Source organism: Colletotrichum siamense, assembly GCF_013390195.1.
Source record: "Colletotrichum siamense strain Cg363 chromosome Unknown KSG_Cg363_contig06, whole genome shotgun sequence".
In the NCBI taxonomy this organism is placed as follows: domain Eukaryota; kingdom Fungi; phylum Ascomycota; class Sordariomycetes; order Glomerellales; family Glomerellaceae; genus Colletotrichum; species Colletotrichum siamense.
In genome coordinates this window covers 3,416,573-3,429,698 of record NW_023501019.1, presented here as the reverse complement: position 1 = coordinate 3,429,698, position 13,126 = coordinate 3,416,573, and the positions used below count along the sequence as shown (strand labels likewise).

The 13,126-nt window shown below is 53.1% G+C and overlaps 4 protein-coding genes across 4 annotated transcripts; 2 read left to right on the top strand and 2 right to left on the bottom strand.

Annotated features, from left to right (window-relative positions):
- Positions 1-77: 77 nt before the first annotated feature.
- On the bottom strand, positions 78-1,738 carry CGCS363_v009894 (Multifunctional cytochrome P450 monooxygenase; the record flags this gene model as incomplete). Its single annotated transcript, XM_036641743.1, has 2 exons — positions 78-1,164; positions 1,221-1,738. 2 exons carry the CDS (start codon positions 1,736-1,738, stop codon positions 78-80), a joined length of 1,605 nt encoding a protein of 534 aa, XP_036493877.1.
- A 2,004-nt stretch (positions 1,739-3,742) lies between these two features.
- Positions 3,743-4,993, top strand: CGCS363_v009893 (putative thioredoxin reductase; the record flags this gene model as incomplete). Its single annotated transcript, XM_036641742.1, has 2 exons — positions 3,743-3,971; positions 4,029-4,993. The coding sequence occupies 2 exons, from the start codon at positions 3,743-3,745 to the stop codon at positions 4,991-4,993; spliced, it is 1,194 nt and encodes a 397-aa protein (XP_036493070.1).
- A 95-nt stretch (positions 4,994-5,088) lies between these two features.
- CGCS363_v009892 (UPF0676 protein) lies at positions 5,089-6,349 on the bottom strand (the record flags this gene model as incomplete). Its single annotated transcript, XM_036641741.1, has 4 exons — positions 5,089-5,724; positions 5,774-5,917; positions 5,971-6,138; positions 6,188-6,349. 4 exons carry the CDS (start codon positions 6,347-6,349, stop codon positions 5,089-5,091), a joined length of 1,110 nt encoding a protein of 369 aa, XP_036493881.1.
- Positions 6,350-9,124: 2,775 nt separating this feature from the next.
- On the top strand, positions 9,125-12,886 carry HET-E1-2 (Vegetative incompatibility protein HET-E-1; the record flags this gene model as incomplete). Its single annotated transcript, XM_036641740.1, has 3 exons — positions 9,125-10,963; positions 11,027-11,201; positions 11,262-12,886. The coding sequence occupies 3 exons, from the start codon at positions 9,125-9,127 to the stop codon at positions 12,884-12,886; spliced, it is 3,639 nt and encodes a 1,212-aa protein (XP_036493892.1).
- Positions 12,887-13,126: the final 240 nt, after the last annotated feature.

The following is a 13,126-nucleotide window of genomic DNA, read 5'->3' as shown; positions in this document are numbered from 1 at the left end:
AATGATATTTACACCATTGAGACGATATTGATAACTGAATCTGAATGCGAAAGGCTTGATCTGGGACGATAATGTCCCTAGTACCGGACCACGAAGTCCTTCGGATCGGAAAGCTGCGCAGCATTGCTCGCCACAAACGGATACTTCCTCTCGAGCTGCTTGATCAACTCCACATGCTTCTCGCTACGAGGCGTAACCTTGAACTTGAAATCCGTTCCGTACATAAGCACGCCGGGCTTCGGCTGCACATCCACCTCTATCTCTTTACCATCCTCGCCCACAGCCCAGCTGAAGTTGAACGCCGCAATCGTCTGCGCAATGTTGAGATACAGACTATTATCAGCAAACACCTTGCCAACGCAAATCCTACGTCCGTAGCCGAACGCTTCGGTATGAGAATCGGGCTCATTGCGAGGCGGAAGGAAGCGATCGGGGTCGAACGTGTCAGGATCAGCATGGACCTCGGGGTCGTGTAGGAACCAATAGACCGAAGGCAAGATCATGGCGCCCTTTGGGATATCATATCCCTCGAATTCAAAATCCTCGGTTGCTGTGTGCGGGAAGCCCATGGGTGTGAGCGGCCACCATCTCAAGGCCTCTTTAACCAAAGCATCAACGTATGGCAGCTTCTCGCGGTCCTCAAAGCCAGGCAGGCGACCCGTTCCGATGACCCGGTCAATTTCCTCTTGCGCTTTGCGCTGAACGTCGGGGAACTTGAGCATGGCCAGGGCAAAGCTGGTTAGCACAATCACCGTGGTGTCCGTGGAGGCACCGTAGAGACTGCAAGCTGCCCACAACACGGCGTCCTCATCTTCGGCACTCAAGTTTCCGTCGTCGCCGACTCCCAGCTGCTGCACAGTCTTGGACACGAAACAAGTAGGGGAAGTGAAGTTGGCCATCTGATTCTTGACGAACTCGAGCGGGATGTAGGCTGACGACTGGATAGACTTGCGCCACTGCTTTGCCTTCTTCTGGAAGGTCGCACCGGGGAAGTTTTCAGGAAGATGGCGGAGGGCAGGAAAGATATCGACAGCCCAGGCCATGGGACTGGCTGCGATTGCAAATTCCGTCAGGGCCTTTTCGATCATGTCGACCAAGGCATCCGGCTTGTGAGGCTCGACGGTGTATCCGTATGTCACCTTCAACGATGTGGCTGCGGCAGCCCTTTTTCATGTGCTGTCAGCAAGTACACCCAAGATAGGATTGTAGTATTGACTCACTTTTTAAAGTGACGCAGCAAGTCGTCAGGCTCCCTCAACGACCGCACGAGCTGCCGGCCCACCTCAGCCACTTGTACATCGAGAAATTGCGCCGCAGATGCCTTGGTTCCCAATTCCTGGTGAACGAACTTGCGGCGACGAAGATAGTCGGGTGTGTAGCCCTGGCAGAGGAGAACGTTCTCGTAGCCGCACAGCTTACCCGCCATTTCCATCGTGGGTCGTCCAGATGTTTTTACTGCATCCTGGTCAAGCAAGTCGTGCGCCATCTGCCTGTCGTTCACAATGACGAGCGTGATTCCCATGACTGTCACGGAACTAATTGGCCCATATAAATCCTTGTGCTTGATCCAGTGGAGGTGCTCCGGGACGCCATTGGGCGGAAAGTCTCTGATGTTTCCGAGTAGCGGGAGTGGCTTGGGGCCGGGCGGAAGCTTGCCTCGGGGTTTGGTTGCATGATGGTAGACGGTGTACGCCACCAAGCCGAGGATGGCCAAGATTGGCCAGGTTATGACAGCCATGATGTGGTCGTCAGCAATTTCGCTGACAGGCGCGCAAGTCTCGCCTCTCTAGCGTAGTCAATTGGCACAGGTAGGAACGAATGAGATCGCGATCATTGGAAATTGTGACCATGTGGCCTTCCAGCGAGAAGAGGGGAAACCAACGACATGTTTGCACCCCCGGTTCCGCACGTGATGTTATCTCATGCAGGAAGGCGGCACAGTTACACAGGTGTCGATTGGTCTTGGCGTGGTTACTCATCAGTTGCGTCGGAAGTCGTTGGAGGTCGCGAAGGCCGGGGTTCGACTTCGTCACCGGACGTTATGGACTCAAGTTGACATGCCGAACGCCCGGAGCGAGATCTGGGCTGACCGGCGACCACCCCGAGACCGGTCCGCCCCACCTTTCCGGACGCTGACATCGGCAGGCCTCGGTCTGGGAAGGATCGAAGTAAAGGAGGGGCAAATGAGAACCCCACTATGAATAGGCAAAGCTTTCCGATGAACAGATGGAAGAACCTTTTGCCCGCCTCATCCCGAACCTTTGCGATGATTAAGCGCATAAGGCGGTCGCTTGAACTTGCCAATGTTGGGACGAACTTATCAACAGTTTCACGGTCTCATAGCAACACCCGAATCTGCAAAATGTCACCAAGTCCGGCGCAAGATCGCCTCGTTCTCGGCTGGCATAAAGCGTGAAACCCCATGTCGAGGTTGCTGAGCTGTATCTAGCCGCGAGAAACTTTGGCGCCTCGCAAGAAATGCACCTTCGCGTGGCACCCGAGAAAAAAACAACGGCTGTTCGCCGGAAATGACGGTGCTCCAAGACACCCGTCTCACGGGAAACCAATGACAACTTGAACATGTCGTGAAAGCATGCCGCTCAAGACCTTTTAAGCAGAAGCTTGAGGCATATCGGTGAATCAATCTCGTATCTGTCGTTGAGGATGCCAACTATTGCTCCCGTGTCTCATTTCTTTCCCCGATGTCTCTTGCAATGGAGCACAAATGGTCGAGGAACGATCTCAGCTCGCGTCCAAACTTTTTTAGACCAAGACACGGCGGCGACCATAGCTCATTAAGCTTGTTTATAATGACAAACTCCACAAGGGGATTAGTCTGAAAGTTTGCGGTAGAACCGAGACCTTACCCAGTAGTAGCGGCATTTTTACAGGGAAATCATCATCTGATCTTTCAGGATTTTCCCCCCAAAGCTTTTGGATTTTAATCAACTCTACTCAATTTCCCTTTCGTAAGAAGTGCGAACATTTCAACGGCTGACCGCTGCTACGCTGCGGCTCCCGCCGAGGACCCAAGATCCCCGCCCCTCCCGCTCTTGACTCGTGCCACCCGCTCCCGCCAGCGCGCTATCACGAATTCGCGAATGTGTCGCATGTCCCTCTGATATCTTTTGGGGGGAGGGTTACATAGACTCGGCGATCACGCAATGACGATTCCCCGGGATACTGAGTCAGCCCGCAATGCAGTATCGCCCGCATCAACTCGAACAGCCGCCAAAGGCGTAGAAGGCGTGCTCGCCGGTAATTCCGCAGGACCCAAGACGACCAAACTTAAAAAAAGAATATCACACCCACCCCCTAGTTGAAGGCAGATCGATGCCACATTCAAGGACACCCACCTGAAGAGACCGACCTACCTCTTTCAGCGATGCTGTCGACTCTCGATTGGCACCGTCACTAGATCCTTTACTTTACCTGACGCTAATGCCACGGCCCGATTTCCCCACAGGACGGGCATGCCGTGGCGCTGTCACCCAGATCTACGGCTGCTTAGGCTCATTTCAGATGTCTTGCGGTATCACACCATCAAGATGCCGTGGCACGCACTTTTGAGATGTCCGGGAAACCAACAGCTTTTTTGTTTCGATAAATAGCATGGAATGCCCCTGGGTTGAGAAGAAGGAAATTTGTAGCTCAGCAGCCTCTCCTGACACCAGCTCAGCTCTCTAATACCCATCTCACCGTCTACACTCTTTTACTAGACCATCACAGCACTGTCGCTATCATGAAGTTCACTCTTTCATCCATCATCCTCTCGGCCCTGAGCCTGGCCTCCGCCGCGCCCATCGCCAACTCCTCCACACTCTATGATGCCGTCATCGTCGGCGGTGGCCCTTCAGGTCTTGCCGCCCTGAGTGCTCTCGGCCGTGTCAGGAGAAACGTTCTTCTCATCGACTCTGCCGAGTACCGTAACGCGCCCACGAGGCACATGCACGACGTCCTCGGATTCGATGGTAAGGATATCCTTGTGAAACATTTTTGCCCGCGCATCTGCTAATCTGCCCCAACAGGCGTCACCCCCGCATGGTACCGCTACGCCGCCCGCAAGCAGATCGAGGCCTACGAGACCGTCTCCGCCATCAACGGCACCGTCACCAAGATCGGCGGCAGCGACGCCGACAACTTCGAGGTCTCCTACACCTGCGCCGAGAACAGCACCCAGACCGTCAAGGCGCGCAAGATCGTCCTCGGCACCGGCCTCCAGGACATTCTCCCCTCCACGCCCGGCATCGAGGAGATCTGGGGCAAGGGCCTGTACTGGTGCCCCTGGTGCGACGGCCACGAGCACGCCGACCAGTCCATGGGCCTGCTCGGCGACCTCACCGACGTCCCCTCCCTCGTGCGCGAGATCCTCACCCTGAACACCGACCTCGTCGCCCTCGTCAACGGCACCGACACCCCCGAGAACCGCAACGCCACCGAGGCCAAGAACCCCAAGTTCCAGGAGTTCCTCGACCTGCACAACGTCACCGTCGAGAACCGCACCATTGCCAAGGTCACCCGCCTCCAGGACGGCGGCGCGCACCCCGCCGACCCCTCCCTCGCGACCGCCCCTGAGCACGACCTCTTCCGCGTCGACTTCACTGAGGGCGAGCCGCTCGAGCGCTCCGTCTTCTTCGCCAGCTTCCCCGACGAGCAGCGCAGCTCCATCGGTGCCGACGCCGGCGTCACCCTCTGGGGCGGCAGACTCGCTGTTGACGTTGCCAAGGGATACGCGACCAACGTCAACGGCATCTACGCTATTGGTGACGCCAACTCGGACAACAGCACCAACGTCCCCCACGCCCTGTACACTGGCAAGAGGACTGCTGTCTTCCTCCACGTCAGACTCGCCAAGGAGGACCAGGCTAAGGAGACTGGCGTCGAGCTGTCCACCCTGCTCAAGAGAGACACTGAGCACGAGGAGCGCGCCCTCTGGGACGTCGTCAACGGCAAGCGTGACGAGATTCTGTACGCTGGCGAGTTTGACCAGTAAGGAATTCATGTACATGATTTGGGATGCCAGCGGAGGCGTTTTTACATAGACGGGCGGCGTTTGGAAAAGTTACAATGACATTTTATTCTGATCCTTCAATCTGCTTCATCCTCAATCTCCAAGTTGCCAACCTTGAATTTCTTGCCCTTCATGTCTGCGTAATCATTGTGATGATGGTAGTTCTTTACGCGCTCTCTGACGTATTGCAGACCAGTGACTGGCTCCGCGTTCTCGGCATCCTGCTTGACGATCCCTAATCTCTTTAGCAGTGGAGATGGAGCAGGCTTGATGTCGACATCGTCACCAGGTCTCACAAAGTAAAACAGTCCCTGGCGGAAGAGGTGAGCCTGGTCTTCCGGGGGCCGGACGACCCGATGCGTCGTCGACTTGAGGTACCCTGCAGACCAGAAGTCGAGTATGTCGCCCACATTGCAGACGATGCCATTGTCGACAGGCGGGACATACTTCCATTCGCCCGACGACGTCTTTATCTGAAGGCCAGCAACGTCTTGACTCCACAGCAGCGTCAGGGATCCAAAGTCAGTATGGGCGCGCGACCACGTGTTGGCGACTTTGAGGTCGTCAGCGAGAGATCGCGGATGGTAGCCCATGTACCGCAGGTGGTCCTCGCTGGGATCTTCGTAAGCGTGGCGGGAGGAGAAGTAGTCTTCAGGAAGCTCGAGGATGATGGAAAACAGTGTGAAGACCTTGCTAGCTATCTCAAGCGAACGCTGTCCATGTGTTAGCCGATATGGGATGTACAGCTGGGGATAAGCTCACCCTGGAGAAATCTTCAATCTCCTCGCGGTATGGCTCGAAGAAAGGGTGGAATGGCTCATTCGCATACTTGGGAATGAACTTGGCAATGTTCACTGACTCCACATTGTTGAGTACTTCTGTCCCTTGCATCTTTTTATCGTGAAACTAGTGTAACCAGGTCAGCCAACGCTCTCTCTCTGAATTGGGTCCCGACATACCGGCCTGTATCCAAAGTAGTTCCCCTTGGAAAAGTCACACGTGTTTCCTGGCCTTGCCTTGTCTTCAACGGGGAGGCCGAAGAATCCCTGCCCGATGTCATACTGGCGCTGTACCTCTTCAGGTGTAAAGCCAGTATTGATTAGACTGAAGAAGCCCGTCTCGTGAACCTGACCATCCTGTCAACAACTGTTCGCCGTTCACACTGGGGTCACTCACCGCTTGGCGCAGTTCCTCAGCAAGCTGCTTCTTGCCACCCGGCTCGTCAAACTTGCCAATATCGATCACTTTGATATCCGCCCAGGGGAGATCATGCGTGGTCTTGGCTGGGCGCTGCCATTTCGGCAGGGGTGTGGGTTCAGGAGAGACGGCCGACGGCATCTTGGGATTCCTTTCTTTTCAGTTTTCACGGGCAATTGAGCGAGCAATGTCGTCGAAATGGACTCAAATCGCATTGATAAATACCCCTCCATCTGATGTCACGACGTTCCCCGCGCCGGTACTTTCGCGCCGTGCCGGAGGCGGATCGCCGCGTTCTGAGCACGCCATCTCCCTCAACCATGACGAGCCGAATCCTCAGACGATGGTTGGTGAGAACACCCACATGCCATACGACTCCGAGATCCTTTCATATTCCATTTGGATGACTTGCATGATTATTTCGGCGCGCCGCCGTCAGAAATAGTTGACGTTGAGGCCGACGTCGGGGTCACTCCAACTGCTCCAATGAGACGAATTTCACCATGATTAGATGGATGCACCAATAAAACGACCAATCCCATGACATATATAAGAGGCTCGTTCTACTTAACGTTGAATTGATTTACTAGAGAATTACTCGCATGCAGGCGATTTTCGATACCGAAAGTGGCATGATGGTCAACCTGAGTGAGTCCCACTGTGGGGCGCGCCCTACATAGGTATCCTGTGGACTGCTCCACCACAACAACGAATCAGCAACGCATTCTTAGTGTAGCGGTTATCATCCCAGCCTTCCATTCCCAAGGAAAGCGTCAGCTGGGGACCGGGGTTCGACTCCCCGAGGATGCATTACTTTTGCTATTTTTATTGATGGTTAATTCATATTTTACACTAGTCCTGTGCTTTTCTTTGGAAAAAAGGCGCGGAACCGGCGCTGAGGTCGTGGGCATTCGAGTATGCGAGGTGAGGTTCAGACATAGGCGACCGCGATGATCGGTAGGGAAGTAGGGAAGGCAGCGACGACAGGGACGGCAGCGACGACAGGGACGGCAGGAACGGCAGCGACGACAGGGACGGCAGGAACGACACCAGAGGACGACAACAGAGGACAACACCAGAGGACGACACCAGAGGACGATACTAGAGGACGACAACAGAGGATAACAACAGAGGACGACACCAGAGGACGATAACAGAGGGCGACACCAGAGGACGATAACAGAGGGCGACACCAGAGGACGATAACAGAGGACGATACTAGAGGACGATAACAGAGGACGACAACAGAGGACGATAACAGAGGGCGACACCAGAGGACGATAACAGAGGACGACAACAGAGGACGACACCAGAGGACGACACCAGAGGACGACACCAGAGGGCAACACTAGAGACGCCACTGGAGGACGATCCAGAGTGCAGAGACGGCAGGAAAACAAACACCATAAAGACAACGGTAAAGACATCAATTGAAAACGCATCCGAATAGGATAAACCGACCAATGTCCGTAGCCAAAGCCTCGCAACGCTGCCCATTCTTCCCGTCATTGCGTAGACATGCATTAAGCTAGGCGATATGCTTCGGGGTCTGGGAAGAAGATACTTCAGCGTCCCGAGAGTACCGTTGCTTTTGCTCTTTGCCCATGATTATGGTTCTCTTTCCCCCTTGCGAGGGGACAAAGCAATTGGCGACGCCTTTGTAATATCTATTGACATGTTGGGAGACGAGTAATTTCGATTACAGGACTAGGCGGGGTTGTAGAGATTCTTAGCATTTCATTCGAGTCTCTTGAAATTATAACCAAGCGTAGCTATTGACGTGGGGTGACGGCGGAGGCTTGTATCTACACGTAGGCATCTAGTATCGCGTGAATCGTTTACCAGTTGTTGTATGCCAACCGCCTACTTCACTCAAATACGGACTGGAAACCAGCATTGTCTTGGAGCACCTCCGTCGCGAGATCGATCTATATTGCCGTTAATACGGTAGCAATAGAGACAGTCGAGCTGGCGAGAAGCGCAACGTGTCGTAGAGGAATGTGCCGTTTTAATTCCATCGGGACATGTAGCCGCCGGGCCGCGTTTTCAAAAAAAGGTAGATCTTCTTAATTTGACTGAGCTGAAGCTGCCCCGTATTGAAAGCTCACACTGGGCATGGCAGCTAGACGAGTAAGGCCTGTGTTCTGGCTGACCCAGTCGTGGATCGCGGCTAGGGAGTATGGGTCTAGACCAGCCTCGACGCCGGCAAAAGGGATGAAGGATCATCAACTTGTGTTGACTCATTGCTTGCTCGGGTATCACCCCGTCACAAGAGCTGTCAGGTAGAAAGGATGAGCTGCCGCATTGGGAACAATGCGCAGACTCACGGAAAAGGGTGGGACAGGGATAGCACCGAGCAAGGCGACGGTTTTGCAGGAGCTATTTCTAGCCTTTCCATATCAGAGTATCCATCTTGCTGGACGAAACACCGGGCGAATTGCTCTTACTTCATTTGCCTACTGTGTACCATCTTACAGGGTGGGCTATGAAAGTTCCTCGACATATCAGAGTAGCTATGCGGACTGTTATGATCACACTCTTCGGTTGCGCTCAAGCGCAGGCACAGCATTGTGCTCGGGATTATTGCTCTTTTGGCCCTGACTACCTTGTCGTCGAACCTATTAGAAGCAGGTGTTCCTTGACGCGGGGTTGTCGGTCGTATCCGCTTGAGAACTTCAACAGGCTCGGGTACTTATTCCGTGTGCCCAACAAGACTGGCTGCGTTTGGTCTATGTAAGATCAATGGTGGGTCGACGGGAAAGAACTGCGCAGCCTGCTTCGGCTTGGCGGTTACTCCGCCGCTGATGCCCCGGCATTGGCAGCTCCAGCCTGTTTATATCTTCTCTTATGATCCATCCAGACTGGTGAGCGTGTTTTCCCCTTTGCATGCACTTCCGTCATTCTATCTTCGGCAGCATGTCAGTCTATCGAGTTATCGGCCTCCCCACGGGCCTGTCCAAGGCCAGTACAAAGGAGATACTCGATGAGCTTTTTGGCACAGAGACACAGACGATAGTCCGCTCTCTGGGTCTGTACCCCCACGCGGACTACCTGGTTGCGATTGTCATGTTCTTCCCTGTGCCGAGTCCTTTGCTGAAAGGGCGTTCCTGGAAATTCGACAAGGTCCTGTCATTCGAGGGCCGAGTGCGACGTGTCCGGGTTGAAATCGACACGACCTTTCTCGGTTTCACTCCCTTGAACGTTGTCGAGGACACTCATGATAGCCGGATTGACTGCGTCGTCGTCAGTGATTTTGGCAGTCACTCTTTTGAATCTTGGAAAGACGGGGGTGGTCAATTCATGTGGCTGGTGGATGATGATGCAGCGTTCCCCCCAAACGTCCGCGTTTTGCTTTACGGCTATGACACCTCCCTCCGCGGGAGCGAGTCATCCCAGAATCTCACCGAAATTGGCGATCAACTTGCCATCTCAGTCCGGAGTGTACGGCCTTTGTCCAACACTCCAACGCGATCGAAGCCTCGGCCTATCGCGTTCATTGCTCATGGCCTGGGCGGGCTGGTTGTAAAGGAAGCCATCTATAGCTTGGCAAAGAAAGACGATTTCACCGCCAAAAGCGTTTGCGGCTTGGTTTTCTTCGGCGTACCCCATCAAGGGCTACTGGTCAAGCTCTGGCTTCGCCTTATCAAAGAGCAGCCAAGCCGGCAGCTTGTGGAGAACCTCAAACCAGGGTCACCTTATCTAAAAAGGCTAGACAAGAGCTTTAAAGACGCCATAACTTTCAAGGGCTTGAAAATAATCAGCATTGTTGAGGAAATGAACACACAGAACTCGCAGAAGAATAGCAGCGGAGCCGTGGGACGGACCGGAGATGGAGAAATGCTGGTTTCTCTCAGCTCGGCTCTGGGTCACTGGTCAGAGTCCGTGTCTCTCGGTCCTGTGGCCATCAATCGCAGCCATGAAAACCTCCCAAAGTTCCGGAGCCGCTTTGACGAAGACTACCAAACATTCAAGCACTGCTTACTAGACATGTGGGCGACTGCAATTGAAGATGTCCAAAGAAGATTTGCAGCCGACAAGAAGCCAACCGATTCGAACATACCCCTAGTGGAGGAGAGGTTACGAGAAGCTTTTTCAGAAAAGGATCTGCCTGTCGGACTGATTCCAATTTGGCCAGATCCGCAGAACGAGAACGCAACCGATATCCCAACAGATGTGGACCTAATCGCCATCCATGGTGTTGGAGGCCATGCCGTCAAGACTTGGACTTGTGGCGATAGATTCTGGTTGCAAGACTTTCTGCCATTGGACTTCCCTAGAGCTCGTGTTTTGACCTTCGGTTTCGACGGATCGGTAGTCTTCAACGCCTCCAAATCTAGCATTGCCAACATTGCTGCTCAGCTGCTATCTGGTATCCAGCAGCTGCGAAAAAGCAGAGCCGAAGCGGCCGAGCGGAAACTGATATTCGTTTGCCATGGAATTGGTGGGATGGTCTTCAAGCAGGCCATGATCATGGCCTGCGAGAGTGAAAGCCGATACAGTGGACTCGGAAAGTCCGTGGCGGGTGTCATATTCCTCGGCACACCACATAAGAAAGCCGACATGGGCTACTGGTCGGACCTACTGAAGAAGACTGCTTTTCTTTGCGGCCATCAGCAGACCCTGTTGCCCAGCTTTGAGGAAAGAGCCATTGAGCTAGGATTGATCTGTTCTCGTTTCGAAGAACATGGTATGCCAGCGGGCCTACAGGTTTTCAGCCTTTTCGAGCAACAGATGACCGAGAGTTTACGGTCTGCGGTAGGTTGCTGAAGCCCTTTTTTTTTACCATTTAAGTGATTCCTACTGATAAATGGTTTGCAGGTCGTCGACAAGTCCTCAGCCATTCTCCATCTGCCCGCAGAAACTCTTCTTTCACTGAATGCGGATCATGACAACATGTCAAGACATCTCACAAGGTCTAGTCATAACTATTCGACAGTCTTCAATTGTATTGCTGAGTTGATAGATACAATGTCGGGAAAACCTGAATACACCTGTGCGTGCCAGCTTACCGATCTTTCGGGATCGCTCAAATAACTAACTTTTGAGAAAACAGTCTTCAACTCATTGCAACTCAGTTTTATATTGAATCTGAGAACCAAAGACACGGAAAGAGACCTATCGGTCCTTCCCGTTCACGTTAATAAGTCGTCCAAGTGGCTGCTCGAACATCCTGATTTCAAATTGTGGACTACGCAACAAGGCCGCCGAATTACTTGGCTTCATGGGCCACCCGGCTCAGGCAAGACAATCCTCATGAGAGGCGTTGTCGCTCACCTGATGGAGCAGAGCGAGTCATCCGGAGACATTGTCATTCGAAAACCGCTATACTTCTTTTTTGACGACAAGGACTCTACACGAAAAACATCTGCAGCTTTTGTGCGCTCTTTTTTGAGTCAGATTCTTGTTGACAAACGAATCTCCTATCTCATTAAGTATCTGGAGGGTCGTAATTACAGAGAAGAGGCGGAAGTGGAAGACAATCTCTGGATATGTCTTTCGACTGTCATTGAGAAATCACGAGGGATTGTGTTCCAGTTTGTCATCGACGCGATTGATGAAGTGCTACGTAGTAGCTCTGAGGACACAACTACAATCTTCGGCAGACTCAAGCACCTTATCACGCAGGACCTGAGTGGCCGGGTTAAACTGATACTCTCTCACCGCGAGATGCCGCAGAACGAGTTCCTGGAGACGGATCTTGCCATCATTGATGCCGACAACGATTCTAACTGGCAGAATGTTCAGGCTTTCGTCAGCCGTCAGATACGAAGACGTGCCACGAAATCGCAGATCTCAGACAGTACCAAACATACTGTGGAAAATAAGATTATGGAGATTTCTCGAGGGAACTTTCTGCATGCTAGACTTGCATGGGACCAGTTTTCTAAGGGCGTCACGAATTGGTCCCGACATCAGATATCCAAGAGCCTGGATCAACTCAGTACAATCTCCCACGGTCTGGTTGCGGCCTACTGCAACCTCCTCAGCGGCATCCCAAGAGCGCACCAAAGCAAAGCCAGGGCGTCTTTTGTCATTCTACGAATCAGTAAAGAGAAGCTAACCTCTCGCCAACTTGCGTTTTTTGCCACCCTATACACCCAAAGGCTAGACAAGCGGCCGTCATTATGGTCTGAACTCCAGCCCCAGAGTGACGAATTCGAGAAGTATTTAGCTGAGGCGTGTGGATACCTCATAACGAGAGCCGAGGACGGTTTGGTTGATTTCTCCCACATTTCTGCCAAGGACCTGTTTACAGGCATGAAGGGCCTCTCGCCAGAGGAGCAACAAGTGCTTTCAACTTTTGTGGTCTCAGAGGCGGATGCGCACGCCATGATGCACACTTTGTGCATGTCTATCTTTCAACTGGAGAATAGAGAAGCAGACTTCTGGCGCGAAGGTATCAAAGATGTGCGTCAAGCTCAGAAGAGATTGAGAAGCTCATTCGCCACCTCCTGGATTTCTCGCGAACAATTGGACGAAGTAGCCGACTTGGGCGCCACTCACGTCCAGTCATTCGCTAGAACGCCTTGCTTTGCCTACGCACTCCGACATTACATCAGCCATTATGAAGCCGCGACTTCCAGCTCCCATGCTGATAGCGCACTTGTCACGTTCATGGCTACTCGACAAGCGTACTACTGCCACAGCATGTGGTTAGCGATTCGCAAAAAGAGCTAAGACTCCCACCTGGACAGGACCATCTCAGTGCATTTAGAGCCTGAAGAGCAAGGTACTAGCTCCGCGATAGCAAAAAGTGCAGCTTTATTTCGGATTCTAGCCCGAGGAGACTGTCCACAGATCGTGAAGGGTCTCGTAGCTGAAGGTGCCAACGTCAATCATGCGGCCGGCTCGGGCGACGAAAGCGTCACACCTTTGTCGTGGGCCATCGTCTGCGGACGGAAGCATTCGTTTTGCGCC